General features: G+C 37.8%; 1 protein-coding gene across 6 annotated transcripts in view; it reads left to right on the forward strand.

Annotated features, from left to right (window-relative positions):
• Positions 1 to 17,862, forward strand: part of MCTP1 (multiple C2 and transmembrane domain containing 1) — a 239,916-nt gene that overhangs the window by 168,634 nt on the left and 53,420 nt on the right. For all 6 annotated transcript variants that reach the window (XM_039567120.1, XM_039567125.1, XM_039567123.1 and 3 more), the window contains exon 16: positions 5,310 to 5,429. In XM_039567120.1, the coding sequence (XP_039423054.1) occupies positions 5,310 to 5,429 (120 nt within the window). The remainder of the gene's footprint in view (positions 1 to 5,309; positions 5,430 to 17,862) is intronic.

Consider the following 17,862-nt stretch of genomic DNA (forward strand, 5'->3'; position numbering starts at 1 on the left):
ATTATAGTTAGTGTATTTGAGATCTGATGCAGCTAAAAGAAATGCTTCCTTTCTAATTTCTTATAAAAGTATTGTACAAGATCATAGGCGCTGTGATTGCTAACTGACTCCTTTCATAATGGAAGAAGCTATTATCTCTCCAAAGTACAGTACAAAGTAGTTGCAAGTGTTTCGTAGTATAAAACACCATGCAGGAGCCTTAAAACCTGCAGTACTTGGTACACAGTCTGTATCAAGCAGATATATGTGTTCTCTCTCATTCTGTCTAGTCTTGTGAGAACACATCATGAGACAAAGCCTCAGGTAATAAAATTGTCCCTTTGAGCTTAAATGGTAAGTGGAAGATCCTGTGATTGGAGCACAGTATTTGGAGCTGTAGACATTGTCTATTTGTGATTGTGCCAAAATGCTGCGCAGCCAACTTTTGTGTTTCCAGGGTAATCAAGAGATTGGTAATAAATATAAGGCAAGGATATAGATAATATGTAAATGAGGCTATAAAGATATTCCGTGAAAATGATCAGGGAAAGCCACAATTTAAGAAGGAGACTGCAGCATGAACGTTGTGCCCCACGTGAGACAACGGCAGCGGGGATGTCTGTGTATTGCCTTACTCCCAGCACATTATAGCTCTTGCTCTCAGTGCTACCAGAGCAAATATCTGGTCTGCTGAACTCAGGCATTTCTGTGGAATGAACCATTTTTAGTTTTGTCATAAAGCTTTCAAACAGCAGTTTTTGCAGCCCTCCTTCATAATGTCCGCTGGTCTCTCCTATACCTGAGGATGAGGTCAGTGGCCCCTGTGTGGGTTGATCCTTTTTTTTCAACATGCTCTTCTCTGCTAGCAGTCAAAACAGAAGCAAAAGGAAAAAAGGAGAAGAGTTGAGAAACACAGGGGTTAATACTGTGAAGTCTGTGGGTGCAAACAGGATTTTGTTAAAAATGAAAAGAGGCTGGGTGGAGGTAGATAAAAAGAAATCTGAAATAATTGTTCTGTAGAATATGGCCTTTCCACATAGGCAGAAATCCTTCTCTTCACTTCTGTCAGAAGATAGTCAAATAGAGAATGTCGTCTCTTAATTAGAAAGAAAAATACTCATCAAACACATCTCATCACTGGAAAGCTAATGATCCACAGCTGCTAGTCTGAAAGGGCAGGCTTTTTTTCTGAACAGTAGGAAGTGTTAATCATTTTGGATGAGATTTCTTTTTAAAATATACTGTAGTTTGCAAAAGAATAGGATATTCAATACCCTAACTTAAATTATTTTTTGAAGTGTTGTACACTAGGGATAGTGTCATGTGTCTCTCTGAATGATCATTTAATGCATGTGTGTCTGACTAAGAGTATAAACTGATGTGATGTTGTAAATGGCCAGTTCATGCCTGTGACTCTGAAAACTTTGATCTCATGTGAGAGAAGAAAAAAGCCCTTCCTTACATTCTTTTATATAGGAAATGGCAGTTGTATTAAACCGTAACCTTTGAGACTCCCACTCATCTCTTTAAAATAGTTAGCTTGTTTCGGTAGTGATAAGCATCCTTTTTTTACACAGAGAGTCATTATTTTCTTGGAAGGTATAATGCCAGATACAGTCCACTAGATGCTTTACAGACACAGGCAACTCCCAGAACTGTTCTTTTATACTTATTCTTTAGCTTTTCTGGTTTGGTTTTGGGATTTTTTGGTCTATATTTGCTTAATGGATGGATATGTTGCTTTACTTCCCCACCTTTCACGAAGATTTGTACATACCACTTCCCTTCTTCTCTTTCACCTCAACAATCAGGCCTTTTATGCATAAGAACTGGGTCCTAGAGTTTTCTTGCTGTTCTGCACCAGATTTTGGGTTTGCTCATGTTTACTTAAAAGTTTTATCTGATACTGGAAATCTGCTTGTTTTCTCTCATATGCATTTCATGAGTGCATTTCTTGTCTGGGAAGTGTAATGAGGCCATTTAGGTCACAGTGCCATCACGGTGTTGGTCTCACACTGCACACATCTTATTTGTGTTGCACTGTTTTTGTAGTGCCTGGCTGAGACAGTTGCCTGAAAGGAGGAACTGGTTAAAATTCAGCCAGACTAGATGGAAGTTAAAGTGGCAGGTCAGCAAAATCATCTTCAGGAGATGTCAGGCGTAATATCCACACTTTTGAATGGTATGTCCATACAAGCTGTAAAGAGGTAATATCTTAATATGTTTTACTGGCCCTCCGAGTCCAGTACTGTAAGGAATTAATGCCCTTGAAGGTCATTTGGCATTTAGAAACTTCAAGTGAGACCTGGTTGGATGAGAATTCATTGATATTCTGGAGTACAGAGTACATGATGACCATGTTCTTCAGACTCCAGTCAAGTCCATGTCTCCTGAGACTCTGAGTAGATTGCTGGCTTTTTTTTTCTGGGGATTGTTTGAATAGTACTTGATTTTCTTAACCTCTTTCTAACCAAAGTTCAGCTGGGGCCCTAAGAAAGACTGTATTGTGTTGCCTTTTCTCAACAGGTCATCTCTAATACTTACTTTTCTGATACTTGGTGCTGTCTGCTGGCTTCCAGAGCACTCTTCAGTGTGCATGCATTGACTCAGGACATTTCTGGGGTTAAAGCATGCACGGGTTTTTTGCTTTTCTTTTGAGACAAAATTTGTTGTTAGTTGGTTACATCTAATTTACCACTCTCTTACAGACAGCAAGCTCACAGAACAGTTCTTGAGTGCTATGAGATGTTGTTTGCTTCTACTGTGGTTTTAAGCTGGAGATGAAATACCACACAGCCACTCACTCAACACCCCCCCGCCTTCTTCCCCCACATCCTGGTGGAATAGGGAGGAGAATTGAAGTAAAACTTTTATGTTGACACAAGAACAGTTTAGTTATTGAAAATAAAGTGAAATGTAGTAATAATGGTAAATAAAAATAGTAATGGTAGTAAAAGGGAAAAAAACCCCTACCAGAACAAGTGATGTGCAATGCAATTTCTCACCACCTGCTGACCCTTGCCAGACCCCTCTTCCTGAACCCAGACCACCCGCCCTTCTGGGTAGGTCCCCCCAGTTTATATCCTGGGCATGACATTCTATGGAGTGGAAATACCCCTTTGGTTTGACTCATCTGTCCCAGCTGTGCTCCCTCCCAGGTTATTTTGGATATTTTCCACTGGCAGAGTGTGAGACAAGGGAAAAAAGGATCCTTGACTTTGGATAAACAGAACTTAGCAAAAAAACCCAAAACATCGGTGTGTTACCAACACCATTCGCATTCTGAATCCAAAACAGCTACTAGGCAGAAATTAGCTCTACACTAGATGAGACCAGCACAGCATCTTATGCATTACCAGGTCTAACAGATTTCCTTTTAAACCAAACAACCTAAAAAAAGCATTTTTCTTTCAAATGAAAAACTGTTAAAAGTGCCAGTATCCTGGGTTTTGTCTCACACACACTGTTTTTTTCAGTGCTTTCAGTATTTATCATGGTTGTCTTGCAGTTTCATAGGACTTGCGTATACATAGTGGTAGAAAGCACAGGGATGAGGTAAGTTAGCTGATCTTGAGAGAGATTACCTAAGATGTAGATTTTTTTTCTTTCTATGTGAGAGCTAGTATTTGATACGAGAATTTTGTTTTCACTCCAAATGAAAATCTAGCAGAAGACTATTAAAATCTGCATTTTATTCTTACTCATCTTTTTACACATCTTGGTGATTAATTTGGGAAAATGAGCTCTGTTTTGGTTTACCTAGGCATTGGCATTTAGGTTTGTGAGTTCTGTAGCACACCACCTTCATTCCTTGTAGTAGGTATTAAAAGTAAAAATATTCAAAATCTTAACTATTTGGATGAAAAAGCTTATGAGGATTTCTGGATGTTTATCCAGCTGCAGTACATAGTGTGATTTGCTTTCACTTTTTTTGTTGTTGTTGTAATGTCTTTGTTGTTTGTTGTCTTTGTTGTTTTGTTTGTTGAAGAAAAGAAACCCAAGTTGTGGCTATAGCTGGCTTAAATAAAAGGGGAAAATAGGGAAAACTGGAGGTAAAAATGATTTTACTTTGTCCCCATCCAAGTCCAATTATTTTAAGTTCTTTCCTGTAAACCATTAATTTTGTAGCAGCATCAGCAGGGAACAATGTCTAGACCGTGGTGTATGGAGCTGGCAGTGGGGATGGGTTTCTCCAGAGGCGTGATCCCCAAGTGGATCCCATGCTGAAGAGTTATTTAGGCACACTAGGAGATGTAACCCAGCCAGGCTTCTGGCAGTCCCTGGTCACAGAGCACTTCAGCTGTTTTGAGCAAACACTGCAACAAATCAAAGTTTTCAAAATGGTGGACTTAGGTGGCTTCTCAGCATTCTTTTTAATCCCATTTTTGATGAGCCTGGGGTCAGTTCTATTTTACTATACTTTAATTAAAATAATCATATGATTTTAGTTTTTACTGTGATCTTTTGCTAGTTTTCCATGCAAAAGATTTCTGATTGCTACTTCTGCTTGTTTGTATGACATTACTACAAAATGACCATGTTCTTTTTTCTAAATAGCAAATGAATCTTTATTCAACTCTTGTGCCACCTTTCCACTGCTGCAGGGTTATTTCAAAGCTAAAACCAGATTCACTAACTTGTTGAGGTCTTCTTTAAATTAATCACATCCCTGTGACCCTCTGACAAGAAAAATGGAGACAGACTTTTTACAAGGGTATGTAGTGATACAGCAAGGGATAATGGCTTTAAACTGAAAGAGGAGAAGTTTAAATTAGGTATTAGGAAGAAATTCCTTATTGTTGAGGGTGGTGATGCTGGAACAGGTTGCCCAGAGAAGTTGTGAATGCCCCATCCCTAGAAGTGTTCAGGGCCAGGTCGGATGAGGCTCTGAGCAGTCCGGTCTAGCGAAAGGTGTCCCTGCTTTTGTCGGGTGGGGGGGGGGGGCGAGGTGTGCATCTAGGTGCCTTTAAGGTCCCTTCCAACCCAAGCCATTCTATGATTCATGAAAGCAGCTAACCTTTCTTAAGATGTAATCTTATTTTTATGCTATTTTGCATTGTCCACAAAAGCATTATTTTATGAGAGAACAATTAATATTCCTCTTAGATGATAGTACATCTTTCTTTTCCAAGAATTAAGGTAGGAAGGATTGGGAAGTGTAGCAGTTGTATCATGCAGGTAAGTGTGAGTCAGCAAAGTGGTTGAACAACGCTCCTGTCTAAGGAGATGTGGGTTTCTTTAGAATTGTTTTAATTTATTGGTCTTAACTTTGTACAAGAGTTTAATGTAATGCTGATTTCAATCACTTCTTTTCCTGCCCTGTCTTCCAGCTTTTTCTTTTTGTGGTCTGGAACTTTGAGCTCTACATGATACCACTGGCTTTGTTGTTGCTGCTGGCATGGAACTACTTCTTGATCGTATCAGGAAAAGATAACAGGCAACATGATACAGTAAGTCTTCTCTACTTCAAGGGCATACACGTCCTTTTCTTTTTTTTTAACTAGGTAAAATTTTTAAACTGTATTTAAATACGATATCTTTTTCAAAATGTCTCCCTTCATGATGTTCGATGGACAATTTTCCCACCTGCAATTTAATTTTATTCTGGCTGTCCAATAAGTGTGTCTGGTTTTCTTGAAATGTCATGCAAAAATATAATGGAACATGCACTATCTATAGGATCTGTTTTGTGTGGGAGGAGAGAGGCTTATTGTTCAGGAAAAGGCAAATTCTTTGAAAATGATTTTGTATGGCTAAGTCCTTATGTTGTATTTTTTATTTCACATGTTGAAGTTAAAGATTAAAATTATTCCAGTTTTTTAACAGTTTCAGAATGTATCACATTTTACTGTATTTCACAATTCATCATTAATATGCATTGAGCTTAATATTAGCTTTTTCTTATTTTCTTCTCTTCATCTGATGCCATCATTTAATTAAATGCATGTAGTTGGGATATAATGTAGCAAAAATTTACTAATAACTGGCATTTATTAATAATATTAACATGGTTTGGATTTCAGACGTACATATTAAAATTTGAAGTTGTATTCTATGCTGTGCAAATTTTCTAGCATCCAGGCAGATAAAGGATTTTGCATGAGGTACTGCTGAGCCTTAGGAATTCAGTATTTGTACTAGTTCTTGTATCCCAAAAGCAGCATGTTGTCTACTACTTCATGATCTGAATGGATAACTGAATGGGCGAGTGAAAAGCCAAAACAGATCAGATAACTGGTCTCTAAAGACAGTGGTTAATGAAGGTCAGTAACAAAGGGGCTACCACGGTGCAAGGTCCTGTTTAACATCTCTTCTGGTGATGTACAGGAGATGATAATGCACGCCTATCAAGTTTTTTGGGTTACATCAGGCGTTTGGGACTATTTGACACTCTGGATCTGCCGCTCAAAGGGATCTAAGTGGGTCGGATAAATGAGCTGATAGGAACCTCATGAAATTCAAAAAGGAAAAATCCTGCTCTTGGGGAGAAATAACCTGTTGAGATGATACAGAGTGGGAATTGATTGTCTGAAAGAAGCTGTTTGAATTGGTCTTAGAAGGCAGTGAGGTAAGCAGAAGCATGGACAGTGGATTGAGGGAAGTGGTTATCTCCACTCCTCAGCACTTGCCAGAATGAATCTGGAATAGTGTGCAGTTTGGGACACACCAGTTCAAGAAAGTCATTGAATGACTTTAGCAAGTTCAGTGAAGGGCTACCAAGATGATCAGGGGCTTAGGCCCTCATCAACCAGCCCTTGAGAAGAAGCTGAGGGAAGCGGGCTTGAAAGATCATGGAGAATAGAAGGCTTTTAGCGACTGGAACACCCTGTAAGGAGGCTGTGGTGGAACAGGCAACAAGCTTCATTTGCAAATTCAGACTGGAAAACCGTTTTTACCATGAGAATTCTTAAGCAGTGGAAGAGGTTGCCCAGGAAAGTGATGTTGCTATAGGAAGTTTCCAGGACCTGACTGAGTAAAGCTCTGAGGAACCTGATCTGACCTCATGGCTGACCCTGCTTTAAGCAGGAATTTGGAAATCCCTTCCAACCTGAGTGATCCCCTAATGCCTAGCAACTGCAAATATTAGAACCCATGCAGCCCTGATCCCAACATTGTTGTTACCTGTCTATGTCACTAAGACTGTTATGCTTCCAAGGATTATCTAAAATTAAGGTGGGGGGATGGTAGAGATATTCCCTAACAAAAATATGGTTACATTTATGGAAAAAGCCTAAGATCAAGATTCAAAAGATGCAATGCTTAAAACACAGCCCATTGTCTCCTGATGGCTGAAATGCTTAAAACTTCTCAACCTGAAGATTTTGTAAGTACCTGAAATCCCTGGTGAAAGGAGAAATTTCACTTGTGAGCTGCAATACACTTAATTTCTCTCTGAAATACCACCTGTCTGGGAAGATTATCTGGTCATGTAATTTTTCTAACAAACTAAGGAAGCTAGTGATAGACTCTCAGTTGAGAATACCAAATGCTGCTCCTAAAACTCTCCTCTTGCTGAGAGTGCTTCAGACCAAGCTAATACAGCCTATGTCAAGCAACCATGTTGATCTCAAATGTTTGATATCTGTGCATTAATGACTGTTTTTTCTTTATGTATATCAGAAGGAGGTTGGGCCCTTGTTTTTAATGATTCGAGTTTGGTTATCATCATGTTGACTATCTACCTTCATTGAAGTAATCTGCAGATTTATTTTAAGCCTTTCTAATTAACTCATGAGTCTTCAGTAGTATCAGGAGTCCTTAGCATGGTATCATTAGAATAGAAGTAATTTAAATACTTATGTTTCCTATGCAGAGTGTAAATTTTATCTAAATCAATTACACAGTGTTTCCTAGTGGCTAGAGAATGCTTCAATATTCACATGATCCAGCTTCTGTTCCCAAGTCTTCAGAGATTCCTTGTGTGTCTCAGTGAGATCATTGACTACTTATCTTAGAATATCATCTAACTTTAGAAGTTACTTCAAAAACCTAAGGCTGATGATAAGACACAAAGATAAATGTATTTGTGAACTTCTCTTACCTGATTAACATTAGACAAGCATAGTTTAAAATTGTATATGCTTTGTACTTGTTTGATGTCTATGGAACATACTTAAATTTGGGGCCATGCAAAGCACCTCAGAAGAGTTGGTTTCTGTTGTAATACCTCTATCAGAAAACAACTATCAATAGTCTCATCAGTCCAGGTGCTAGGGACCACCCTTCTTCTGCAGGTCAGTGATTAGTGATCACTGAGTTTTTGTCTGGTTATGGCAGATAGACCAACCTTTTCCTATTGGGCATCTGGGTATTTTTGAAGTAGTTTGAAACTTATTTCGTCATGGAGTAGTTCAGCTGCCAAACAAAGTACCTCTGTTATAGCATGAACCTGTGTTTCTTGTTTGAGTGCAAGTATGGTTATTTTGCCATTTATTACAACTCCTAATGAGTTATAAATGTGATTCCTTTCTTAAATTCAAGGTGCAATGTTGTTGGGGCGAAGGGGAGGCTCAAGTGTATTTCATAGCAGGAGATAAGTCTACTGAAATGTCCAACAGAGAGGTGAAGCAGCAGACTATGCCTCTATGGATTCAGTTGGACTCTTTGTAGGATTGATGTTCATTTTGGTTTTAGTCCAACACTGATGCAAATTTCCAAAAGAAATGTCAGATTCCCTATCTTTAGTACATTTTGATCAAGATTAGTTGTATTTCTGAAAGATAGGAACTCTTGCATTAAACATTTGTGCAAGTGACTATAGATAGATGTAGATTTAGTGGATGGTTCTGAACTGTACTAAAACAAATGAATTTCTGTCATTGAGTCATGTGGCAGGTATAAAAATCACATTATAAATATTTTTTGCCAGTATTAAGTGAGGAAAAAATAACCAAGATGGCATTCTTAAGGCCTTCATCTGAATTTTACAGTAACATTTTTGCCTGAAGTACACCCAGCTGCTTTCTCCAAGGATCTTTACACTTTCTTATAATCATACTCCTGAGTATCTGACCTCACAAAATCATTTATTTTTAGCACAACTGCTGTTGTCATATTAAACCACGATCACCTAAACACACAAGATTAGAACGGAGAGAATCTTACTAGGCTGAGATTTTTTTCTTCTCCTGCCTTTTTTCCATTATTTTTTTCACATCCTCTGTGGGAGAGGTATCAACCACTGCTGTGTTTCTGTCACCACTCCCTGCCACTCCTTGTCACCTGTGCTGGATCTGTGTAATGGGGAGCATGCTGCTCCCCACCACACATGTGCATGTGTGGGGAACATATTGCCTATGGAAGGTACTGCAAACTAACAGAAAGTGTGCTGGGGTTAAAACCTTATTGTCAGTATTTTTAAGAAGCTACTTAATACTTTGATGATTTCAAATATACAAAAAAAAAATCCCTCACCTTTGTAGCTTGGAGAAAACAGCAGTGCTCCTCTCTGGTGTCTGGGATCTTTTTTATATTTCTAAGCAAAAGTCACAGTCATTATTAACTGCATGGAGTTAATGGGAAAAAATTTTGTTGGTTTTGGTTCTGGTTTTTTTGTTACTTGTACATTTCTACTTCAGGCTGTGTTCTGCATGTTCTGACTACCTGCTTGAGCTGCCTAACTTAAAGAATGGTCAGATAATCTCCCAAAGTGACTTAAAATGTTCCCACTGTCCAGCTGCTCTTGTCCCTTTCACTGGGATGAAACAGTTGATTATATGGTCGGAGTGTGTCATATGGAGAATTAAGAATGGTTTGCATAGCTATGAATCATTATTTTTACCCTGTGTACATAAGCCTGGCTACCACAATTAGGACAAACTGTGACAGTCTCTGTCACAGCTGTCATAGCTGTTGGTCTATAATGCTTAACTACTGTAACAGGCACATTGGATCGCCTCTGGTGACACTGCAAGTTCTTGTTCTTCCATGACCAAATAGGTAGCAGACAGGGAGCGCAGGTCATTTTCTCCTCCATCCTGCCTGTGGAGGAGTGGACAAATCTGAAAGAACAATAACCACTTGCTCTTACTGACAGCAGGGACTTGGTTTTTATTTTTACAACTGGAGGATACTTTTTGAGGATTAAGGACTACTAGGAAAAGATACACCTCGCCACATGGGGCAAAATCTTCTTTCCCAGAAGGCTGTCCAATCTGTTGAGGAGAGCATTAAACAAAAAAAAATGGGGGAGGCAGGTGATGGTGACCCACAAAAGTGATTTCTCAAGTGAGGAATCACAGAATAGTTTGATTTGGAGGGGACCTTCAGAGGGACACCTTCCACCAGACCAGGTTGCTCAAAGCCCTGTCCAACCTGGCCTTGGAATTCTGCCAGGGATGGAGCACCCATAGCTTCTCTGGGCAACCTGTTCCAGTTCCTCAGTACCCTCACAATGAAGAATTTCTTCCCAATATCTAATCTAAACCTGCTTTCTGTCAGTTTGAAGCTATTGCCCCTTGTCCTGTCAAGAAATTTGTGGACTGAGTTGGCAAGAAAAAGGTGCAGGGTGAATGGACAGGAGAACCCTCAAAACCAATCCAACAGGACAGGTGTGCCCCCCAGGCCAGGTGTAGGCACACAAATAAGGAAATACCTCTGGAAAAGTCTCTCATACCCTCTCTGAGAACCCAGCATGTCAGATATCTCTCCATTAAGTAGATTAGTGTGCACAATATAGGAACCAGTAGGAGTTCAGAGGTCCATGTGCAGCTACATTCATTCACGATCATAGAAATGCGGTGAAATTGCTGTTGTGTCCATATGCAGTGTATGTATACTTGCTTTTTAGTCAGGACAGGCTGGGAAGGTGGGGAGTGGGAGTTGCTCTTCATTCCAGCAAAGGGAGGATGATGAAGGGATCAAGGCATCTGGCATACAAGGAGAAGCTGAGCAAGCTGGTCCTGTTCTGTGTGGAGAACAATGATGTGTATAAATGGCTGAAGAGAGCAGAAGAGAGACAGCCTCTTCTCAGGGGTGCTCCATGGCAGGACAGTACCAATGGCCACAAACCAAAATACATGAAAGTTCATCTGAGCACAAGAAAGCACTTAAATTGTGACTGTGGTCACAACCAGGGCCAGATTGCCATGAGAGGTTCTGAAGCGCTCATCCGTGAAGATATTCAAGACCTTTCAGGACATGGGCCTGGGCAATGTGCTCAGAGGTGACCTTGTGTGAGTAGGGAGGTTGGGCTTGGTGATGTCTGCTTGGAGCGGGGAGGACAGGATGTCCCTGCCAACCTCTGCCACTCTGATATTGTCTGAAGATACTAATCTTTCTCTCCTTTTGGTCTGCTATTTGTTAGGGATTTTTTTCCAAGCAATTTAACATTTAATGGAAGAATAATGTACATCCCTAAAGGTACCTGTGAATGTTCTTCTGCTGTTTATACTCCCATGGAGAAGAGGTTTGATCACTTAATATCTTGCACTGATAGTTAATACTTAGAGCTTTTATGGAAGTATTAAATAGCCGATTTCCTCTTGAAGTTATGAGATGCATGTGTCATTGCATAGAAAATGATGCTAAATAGCTGGGAGTTAATGTGCCATACACAATTTTTTATGAATTTGCATAATGAAGTATATATATTATTTATCTTTTAAGAATTATATAAAGTGACAACAAGGCATCTTCTACATTGTAGATTTTTTCCTACAGACTTTGATGATTTATATATGTGTGTTTCAATCAGATGTTAGAACTAGCCATGTTTTGGGTGAAATTTTGAGAATAGAAGAAAAATAATTTTGTTAAAGACAGACTTTTATTTTGAGATTTTAAGCAGTTTTCTCTGGAGACTTTTCTGTATGAGGACTCAAATCCTCATGTGTATTCTGGGAATTGCCAAGTGAAGAAAACCAGAAGAGAATGAGAAGAATGATGCTTATCAATATATCCATCTCAGTGAATTCTTTCTTCACTTAAGAAAAGGCGGCAATCACAATGAGCTTGAGTTGATCATAGAAGCCCAGCTCACTTGCTCCTAGGAGATCTTTTCTGATTAGAATCCTGTCATTTTGTTCTAGGAGCCAGGCAACAGTGTCTGTCAGAGCACTGTCAGGTGGATTTGTTGTTGCTCCTGTTTGGGGCTGAGAGTGCCATTTTGCAGTACACTCAATGCATAAACTAACCCTACCAGGAGAGTGCCTGACTTTAACCAGCTGTTTTCCTAGAAACTGAAAACTGAGTTACCAAGTAAGTAAACAAAGCAGGAATTGGATTTTTTTTTCTGTTTCTTCACTTTATGGTCTTAGAGACCGAGTCCTGACAGTTCTTAGATTCAAAGGCTTTCATGTGGACACGAATACAGGACAAATACCAAGTGCTTCAGATCCCTTGCCAGTGTGATACTTTGGGGTTTTGAGCTTCAAGTCCAGAAGTTCTACTCTGCCAGGGAGTCTGCAGAGATTTCTAACTGCAGACTAAATTCTTGCTATGATGGAATAATGGAAAAAATAAATGTCAATGTCCCTGTATTCTAGCTAGACAGTGTCTGGAATATGCCATTTGCACAAGATACAAAAAGGACATTGTCAGGTGAGGAAGTACATCTTGCCTTCTTTCTGACTGTACTTTCCTGAGAAGTTTTGCCTCTGGTATGATAGCAACAGCAGCAGCCACAAAACCCTCCAACATAAGGGGTGGTGGGAGCACACTGAGTTAGCCACAGAATAATATGTGTGTGAAACTAGCTAGGTTCATGGCTTTAAAAGTAAGGGAAGTACAGTTGTTTTTATAAAATTATTTTCAACATTATGCAGAACTGATTTTACCTTGTATTTTCTAGCCCCTAACCAATCATAAACTTTGTTTTCATTTGTTATCAATAAAAGAAGTTAGAAGGGCTTTTGCGAATGAGTCATAACCTGTCTCTGGGCAGGGTGGGTGCTGTAAAAGAACAAGGACTATTGCCAACATGTGCCTGAATATTAAGTAGTCCACTAAGAATCGCCGTCTCCATGCAGATGATTGTTTTTTCTATGTGATCCATACAGTCAGGAAATAAAAATACAATGTAGTGCTCCACAATGGGACAGGGCGAGGTTTTTTTTAATATATCAGAAAAGAAACATGAAAATGTCATCTTAATCATGCATATAAATTTTATTGATCAAGTCTAATTTTTATGAGTGCAAATAATCACTGAAGCTGGACAAATTTGCTCTAGATTGTAACAGAAACATAATTTTAATATTTAGTGGCCTGCTGCATTTAAATGGAGAATTATCTTTATGAAACATCCTCTTCATAATTTGCCGTTAAATGAGAACTGAACAAATCAACATAAATCTTACATAAATGTTGATACTATAAATATTTTAAATGCATTGAGTACCAATTCAACAGTCCCACAGTACACTATGTAAAGAAATATATTGGGTGGCAAGCATTTCTCTTCTGCAGCATAACAGAATGTGGTGCTGCAAGTGACTGCCTGGGCTGCAGTTAAAAGAGGCTGTTCATGCTGTCGTAATCCCTCTGTCAGAGGTTTGCATGCAGTAGTAGAGCATGTACTAACCTCCTTGGTAAAACTTTACGTGCCTGTTCTTAACCCACTAGCAGCTGCAAAACCCAAATGCACTACAGAATTTTGAATGTTTTGGCTTGTTTTGATCACCTGAACAGAAAAGGCCAAAACCAAAACTGCACCCTAAATATCTCCAGCATTTTTTAAAAAATAAAATTGGATGCATTTTTTTTCTGTCAGAAACCAACTGGGTTTTTAAAATTAATTTTGCCACATTTTATTTCCACAATCTTTCAATACTGCTGGCATCTAAAATAAATTTGAAGTTTACTGCACAGAGGAGGCATTTTTTGTATGAGATGTTATAATGATTTTTTTTTTTTTGCATTTGCCTCCAGATTTAAATGGCAACAAGATTCACTTGACAGGGTGTAGTGGCTGTTATAAATAATCAATACCACATAACCTAATATCAGTTTAGTTTCTAGAAAAAATTCCCATAGTAATGTGAGATTTTTATTCATTTTTGTTTGGCTATCTATCACTTTAGAACATTTTAATAAAGCCAAGACTTTAAGAACTTTGGGATTTTACTGTATTTACAGAAATGCATAAACACCAGGAAAAAAATACCTAACTGAAATTACAACAATATGTGTATTACGTACATTTTCACCTAAAATATGTAACATAAATTTTTTGACCAAAAAGCCGGTCAGCTTCAAATCTGCATCTAAGAGGCTGAGTCACACCCATAAGCTTAAAATAACTTGGATAAATGCTATTTCATAACAGAAGCATATCTAGTCCTACTAGAATATGGAAACAATATATTTGAAAAGAAATAATAATAACAATAAAAATGTATAATCAGCCATTGTGTTCTTTATAAGATAATTAATCATGATTTGCCTAAGAACTCTGATTCACAATATTTTGTGAAGGCATTATTTTTAATAGTCCTGCATAGTAATCTTTCACTGATACTTAGCCAAGCAAAGAATGTAGTTATTTTTATTCTGCTGAACTAAAAAGGAAGCATTCTGAGAGATATGACATTTCAAGTGTACAGTACATATTGAAGCCTTTAGATGGAGACATACTTCAAATAAACACCTAATATTCAGTTCACAGTGCACTGCGTAAATACAAGAAAAACCTAAAAAAAAAAAAGATAACCAAATATTGAAAGAAAATGAGAGAAATGGTACGGTATTTGTACCATCGTAACGTTAAAAATTACTTGCTCTTAACTACATTGGCAGTTGAATATTGAGGGCATATATAGCTGACAACAGCAAAAAGGTTACATGTTCTTGTATAATCAACTGTATTTATTGCTGATACATGTTTCCAAGAAATGTATTATACTGTAAATAAAATTCTGCTGTTGACATTACAGAACTGTGTAATCAGCAGCTTGCATCAAAAGGCTCTGATAGCCGTATTAGTCTCATTTCCTATTAAGAATCAGAATAAATCACATTATGAGCACTTCCCAGAATAAGCTAACAAAATGCATTGTTAGAAGATGTAATTTGAGTGCCTATGTAAAAATCAGAAAGTATTTTAGCAGTAATATACTAATGCTTTTCTTTTTATTCTCCTGTCTTCTGTACTGCAAGATATTCAACATTACTGGGAAGTTTATCACACCAATTATTGTAGCTAATAATTCAGTTATTCTGATGATTACTACAGATGAATACCCCAAGATCAAAACATTAATAGTTAATAATTAATAGTATAAATCTGATTGGACCCAGATATACTGTACTTCTAAATCAGAATCTGTTAATTTGATTTTTATTTTCCTTACAAATGTGGCAAAGAAAAGTTGGACATTTTAATTAAGATGTATCTCCTGTAAAGTTTCTCCTTGGAAATTCCATAAAAGAAGCAGACATCATGTTGTGAAAATGAGTGCCTAACTGCTGCTGTAGTGTGCTTGTGGACAATGGATATCTTTCCTTCAAATTAAGTACCAGGAAATGATCTGAGACAGCCCAAATAGTTTTATGCATCCTTCTTAATCCGTACACGTTGCATAATTTTATATTACACTTACAGGCATACATTGAGTTGCATGGCTCACAAGCTTGCAGTGTATTTATGTCAGGACAATATGAATATAAATCCAAACAGTCCTGAACAGTGTAATTCTGACTACATTATTTTCACATCGAAAATGAAGTAAATTTGGAACCAAATCTCATCCTCACTTTTGATTTCTTTTATGAATTTTAATACTTAGAAAATACAAATGTCTGTAGGTATTTTGAAATCATGACATGTGCGGCATAGAAAGTGTTTTGTTTTTATTGGAAACTGCCTAGATTTGAAGGACTACAAGTAAGATCTAAGCAGATGTGGAGAAGTTCTAATGAGGGGCATTGCTTCATATTAACGTATTAAGGTAACAGTTGTCAGAGCTATCTGCAGAGTTAATGCCCTTTATTTTTCCTTTCTTTTTCTTTATTTTACGTGTCAGTGAAGAGCAAATATATAAACATGTAAAGACATCAGAGTATCTTCTGTGCAGGTGTTTCTTTTGGATCAGCTGAAAAACATAGAACAGAGAGAATTAATGATGGTTTGCACACTTTGAGAAACGACAGGCTGACGCTAAGAGAGAAGGACCTTTAATTAAAAGTGGTGCTAAGTTTCAGAGCCTCACTTTTCCACTGGTTCTTTAGATTGAGGAGGTATTTCTAAGTTCTCTACAGCTGTAGGGCTTTGATTTAACACACCTGTAAATAACTAGAATCCAACTCTGCTTTGCAGATGTTGAGGTTAGAAGTCAAAATGAATTATTTTCTCAGAAATTCTATCCTCTTTGTTAGTCAGTAGATCTTTAGAATAAATGCAATTTGTATTTAATGTCAGTTTCCTCAGAAGAGTGCATTCTAGCCCACAGATGCTGAGGTTTTCTTCAGTGTGAAGATGTGATGGCTGTACTTCCTTCTGGTGACCTGGTGTATAGTATCTGTGGAGACAGAGCAATGGTCCTCCAGTCTATTATGTCTAGTTTCTTTCAAGACCTTCTACCAATATGCATCACATAAGTCTGTGACAAGTGATATTACAGAAGGTCATGTCACTTTTAACTGTTTGCATCAGATTTTTCTTATTTCCCTAGTGTCCCTCCGTTGTTTGATTAATACTACTTGATTTCAAACAAGGTATCAGAAGGCATCATTTAGAGTGAATATTCTAAGGACAGTGTAAGATTTTTGCCATAGAACTTTTATTAAAATAAATATAACATTTCATTTTATCTTTATTTGCTTTTTTTTGCCCACCTTCTCTCTCCTCTCCCTCCTTCCCCATTTCCCTCCCTCCCTTATACCTTCTCCAGGTATAATGCTTGACATAAGGATCCAAAAAACTACCATGTTCCTTCAAAACAGAGTGGAAGATGGGCACTTTATTTGAATAGAAATGAGGCAGAATCAAAGGATTAAAAAATCCATTGTGGGGGATTTTTCTATTGTATTCTTAATCCAATTGTAAACTGAAATCTGTGTTCAGATCTACCGTACCTCTCTTGAACAGCCTTGCTTTGTTCTGCAGTAGACTGTACTTCACACTTTTGTAAGGATTCAGTGTGCCAATAATTGATATATCATATGACTATGAAGAATCTACTTTCCTTGTTTTAATTTGTGGCAGAGTTCTGAAAACACTTGTTTTGGTGCTTTAATGAATTTTATTATGTCCATATTGTCTGAATGTTTGTGTTTGTTGGGTTTTTTTCTTTTTCTTTTTTTTTTTTTTTTTTTTTTTTTTTTTTATACTTCAAAGAATTATTTATGCATCTTGGGCACTGGCACACTTCATTACATTTTATTTTGCTACAAAAAAATGAATTCTGTTTTTCTTCCCAAACAATTCAGTACTCTGTATCTCAATGTAATTGATGGCATGGCTAAACTAGAAAAAGAACATAGACTGATAGTGGCTTTTGAATTAAAAAAAGTAGTGAAGGAGATGGAAATCTGGGCTTAGTCTGATATTAAGTAATTTCAAAGGACTTTTTATGCCCTTTGAAGAAGTTAACATTTTGCCTCTCTATGGATGTAATGTAGTTTGAGATCATTAGATGTGGAAGGAAAAAACACACCTGAGTCTGAAGTGTTATTATCTTGATAATTTATTGTCATGCAAGTGATTTCCATGAGGTGCAATCATTTACAACAGTTTTAGAGATTTCCAGTTCAACTGATTGTCTCCATGCTAACTGAATGCTGATGTGAGATAGGCATCCTGCTATTCAACCTTCTCAAGGAAACAAAATTTCTGGATGTGTGTAAAAGAGATCTTTAAGTGTCTGGGTGTCCTGGGTTGCAGTGTATTCTATTACCATCCCCATCAGCCGTTGAAATCAGGTGGGGCAGTGTTTCCTTGCCTCC

This window comes from Corvus cornix, chromosome Z, assembly GCF_000738735.6.
Source record: "Corvus cornix cornix isolate S_Up_H32 chromosome Z, ASM73873v5, whole genome shotgun sequence".
NCBI classification, from domain to species: Eukaryota; Metazoa; Chordata; class Aves; order Passeriformes; family Corvidae; genus Corvus; species Corvus cornix.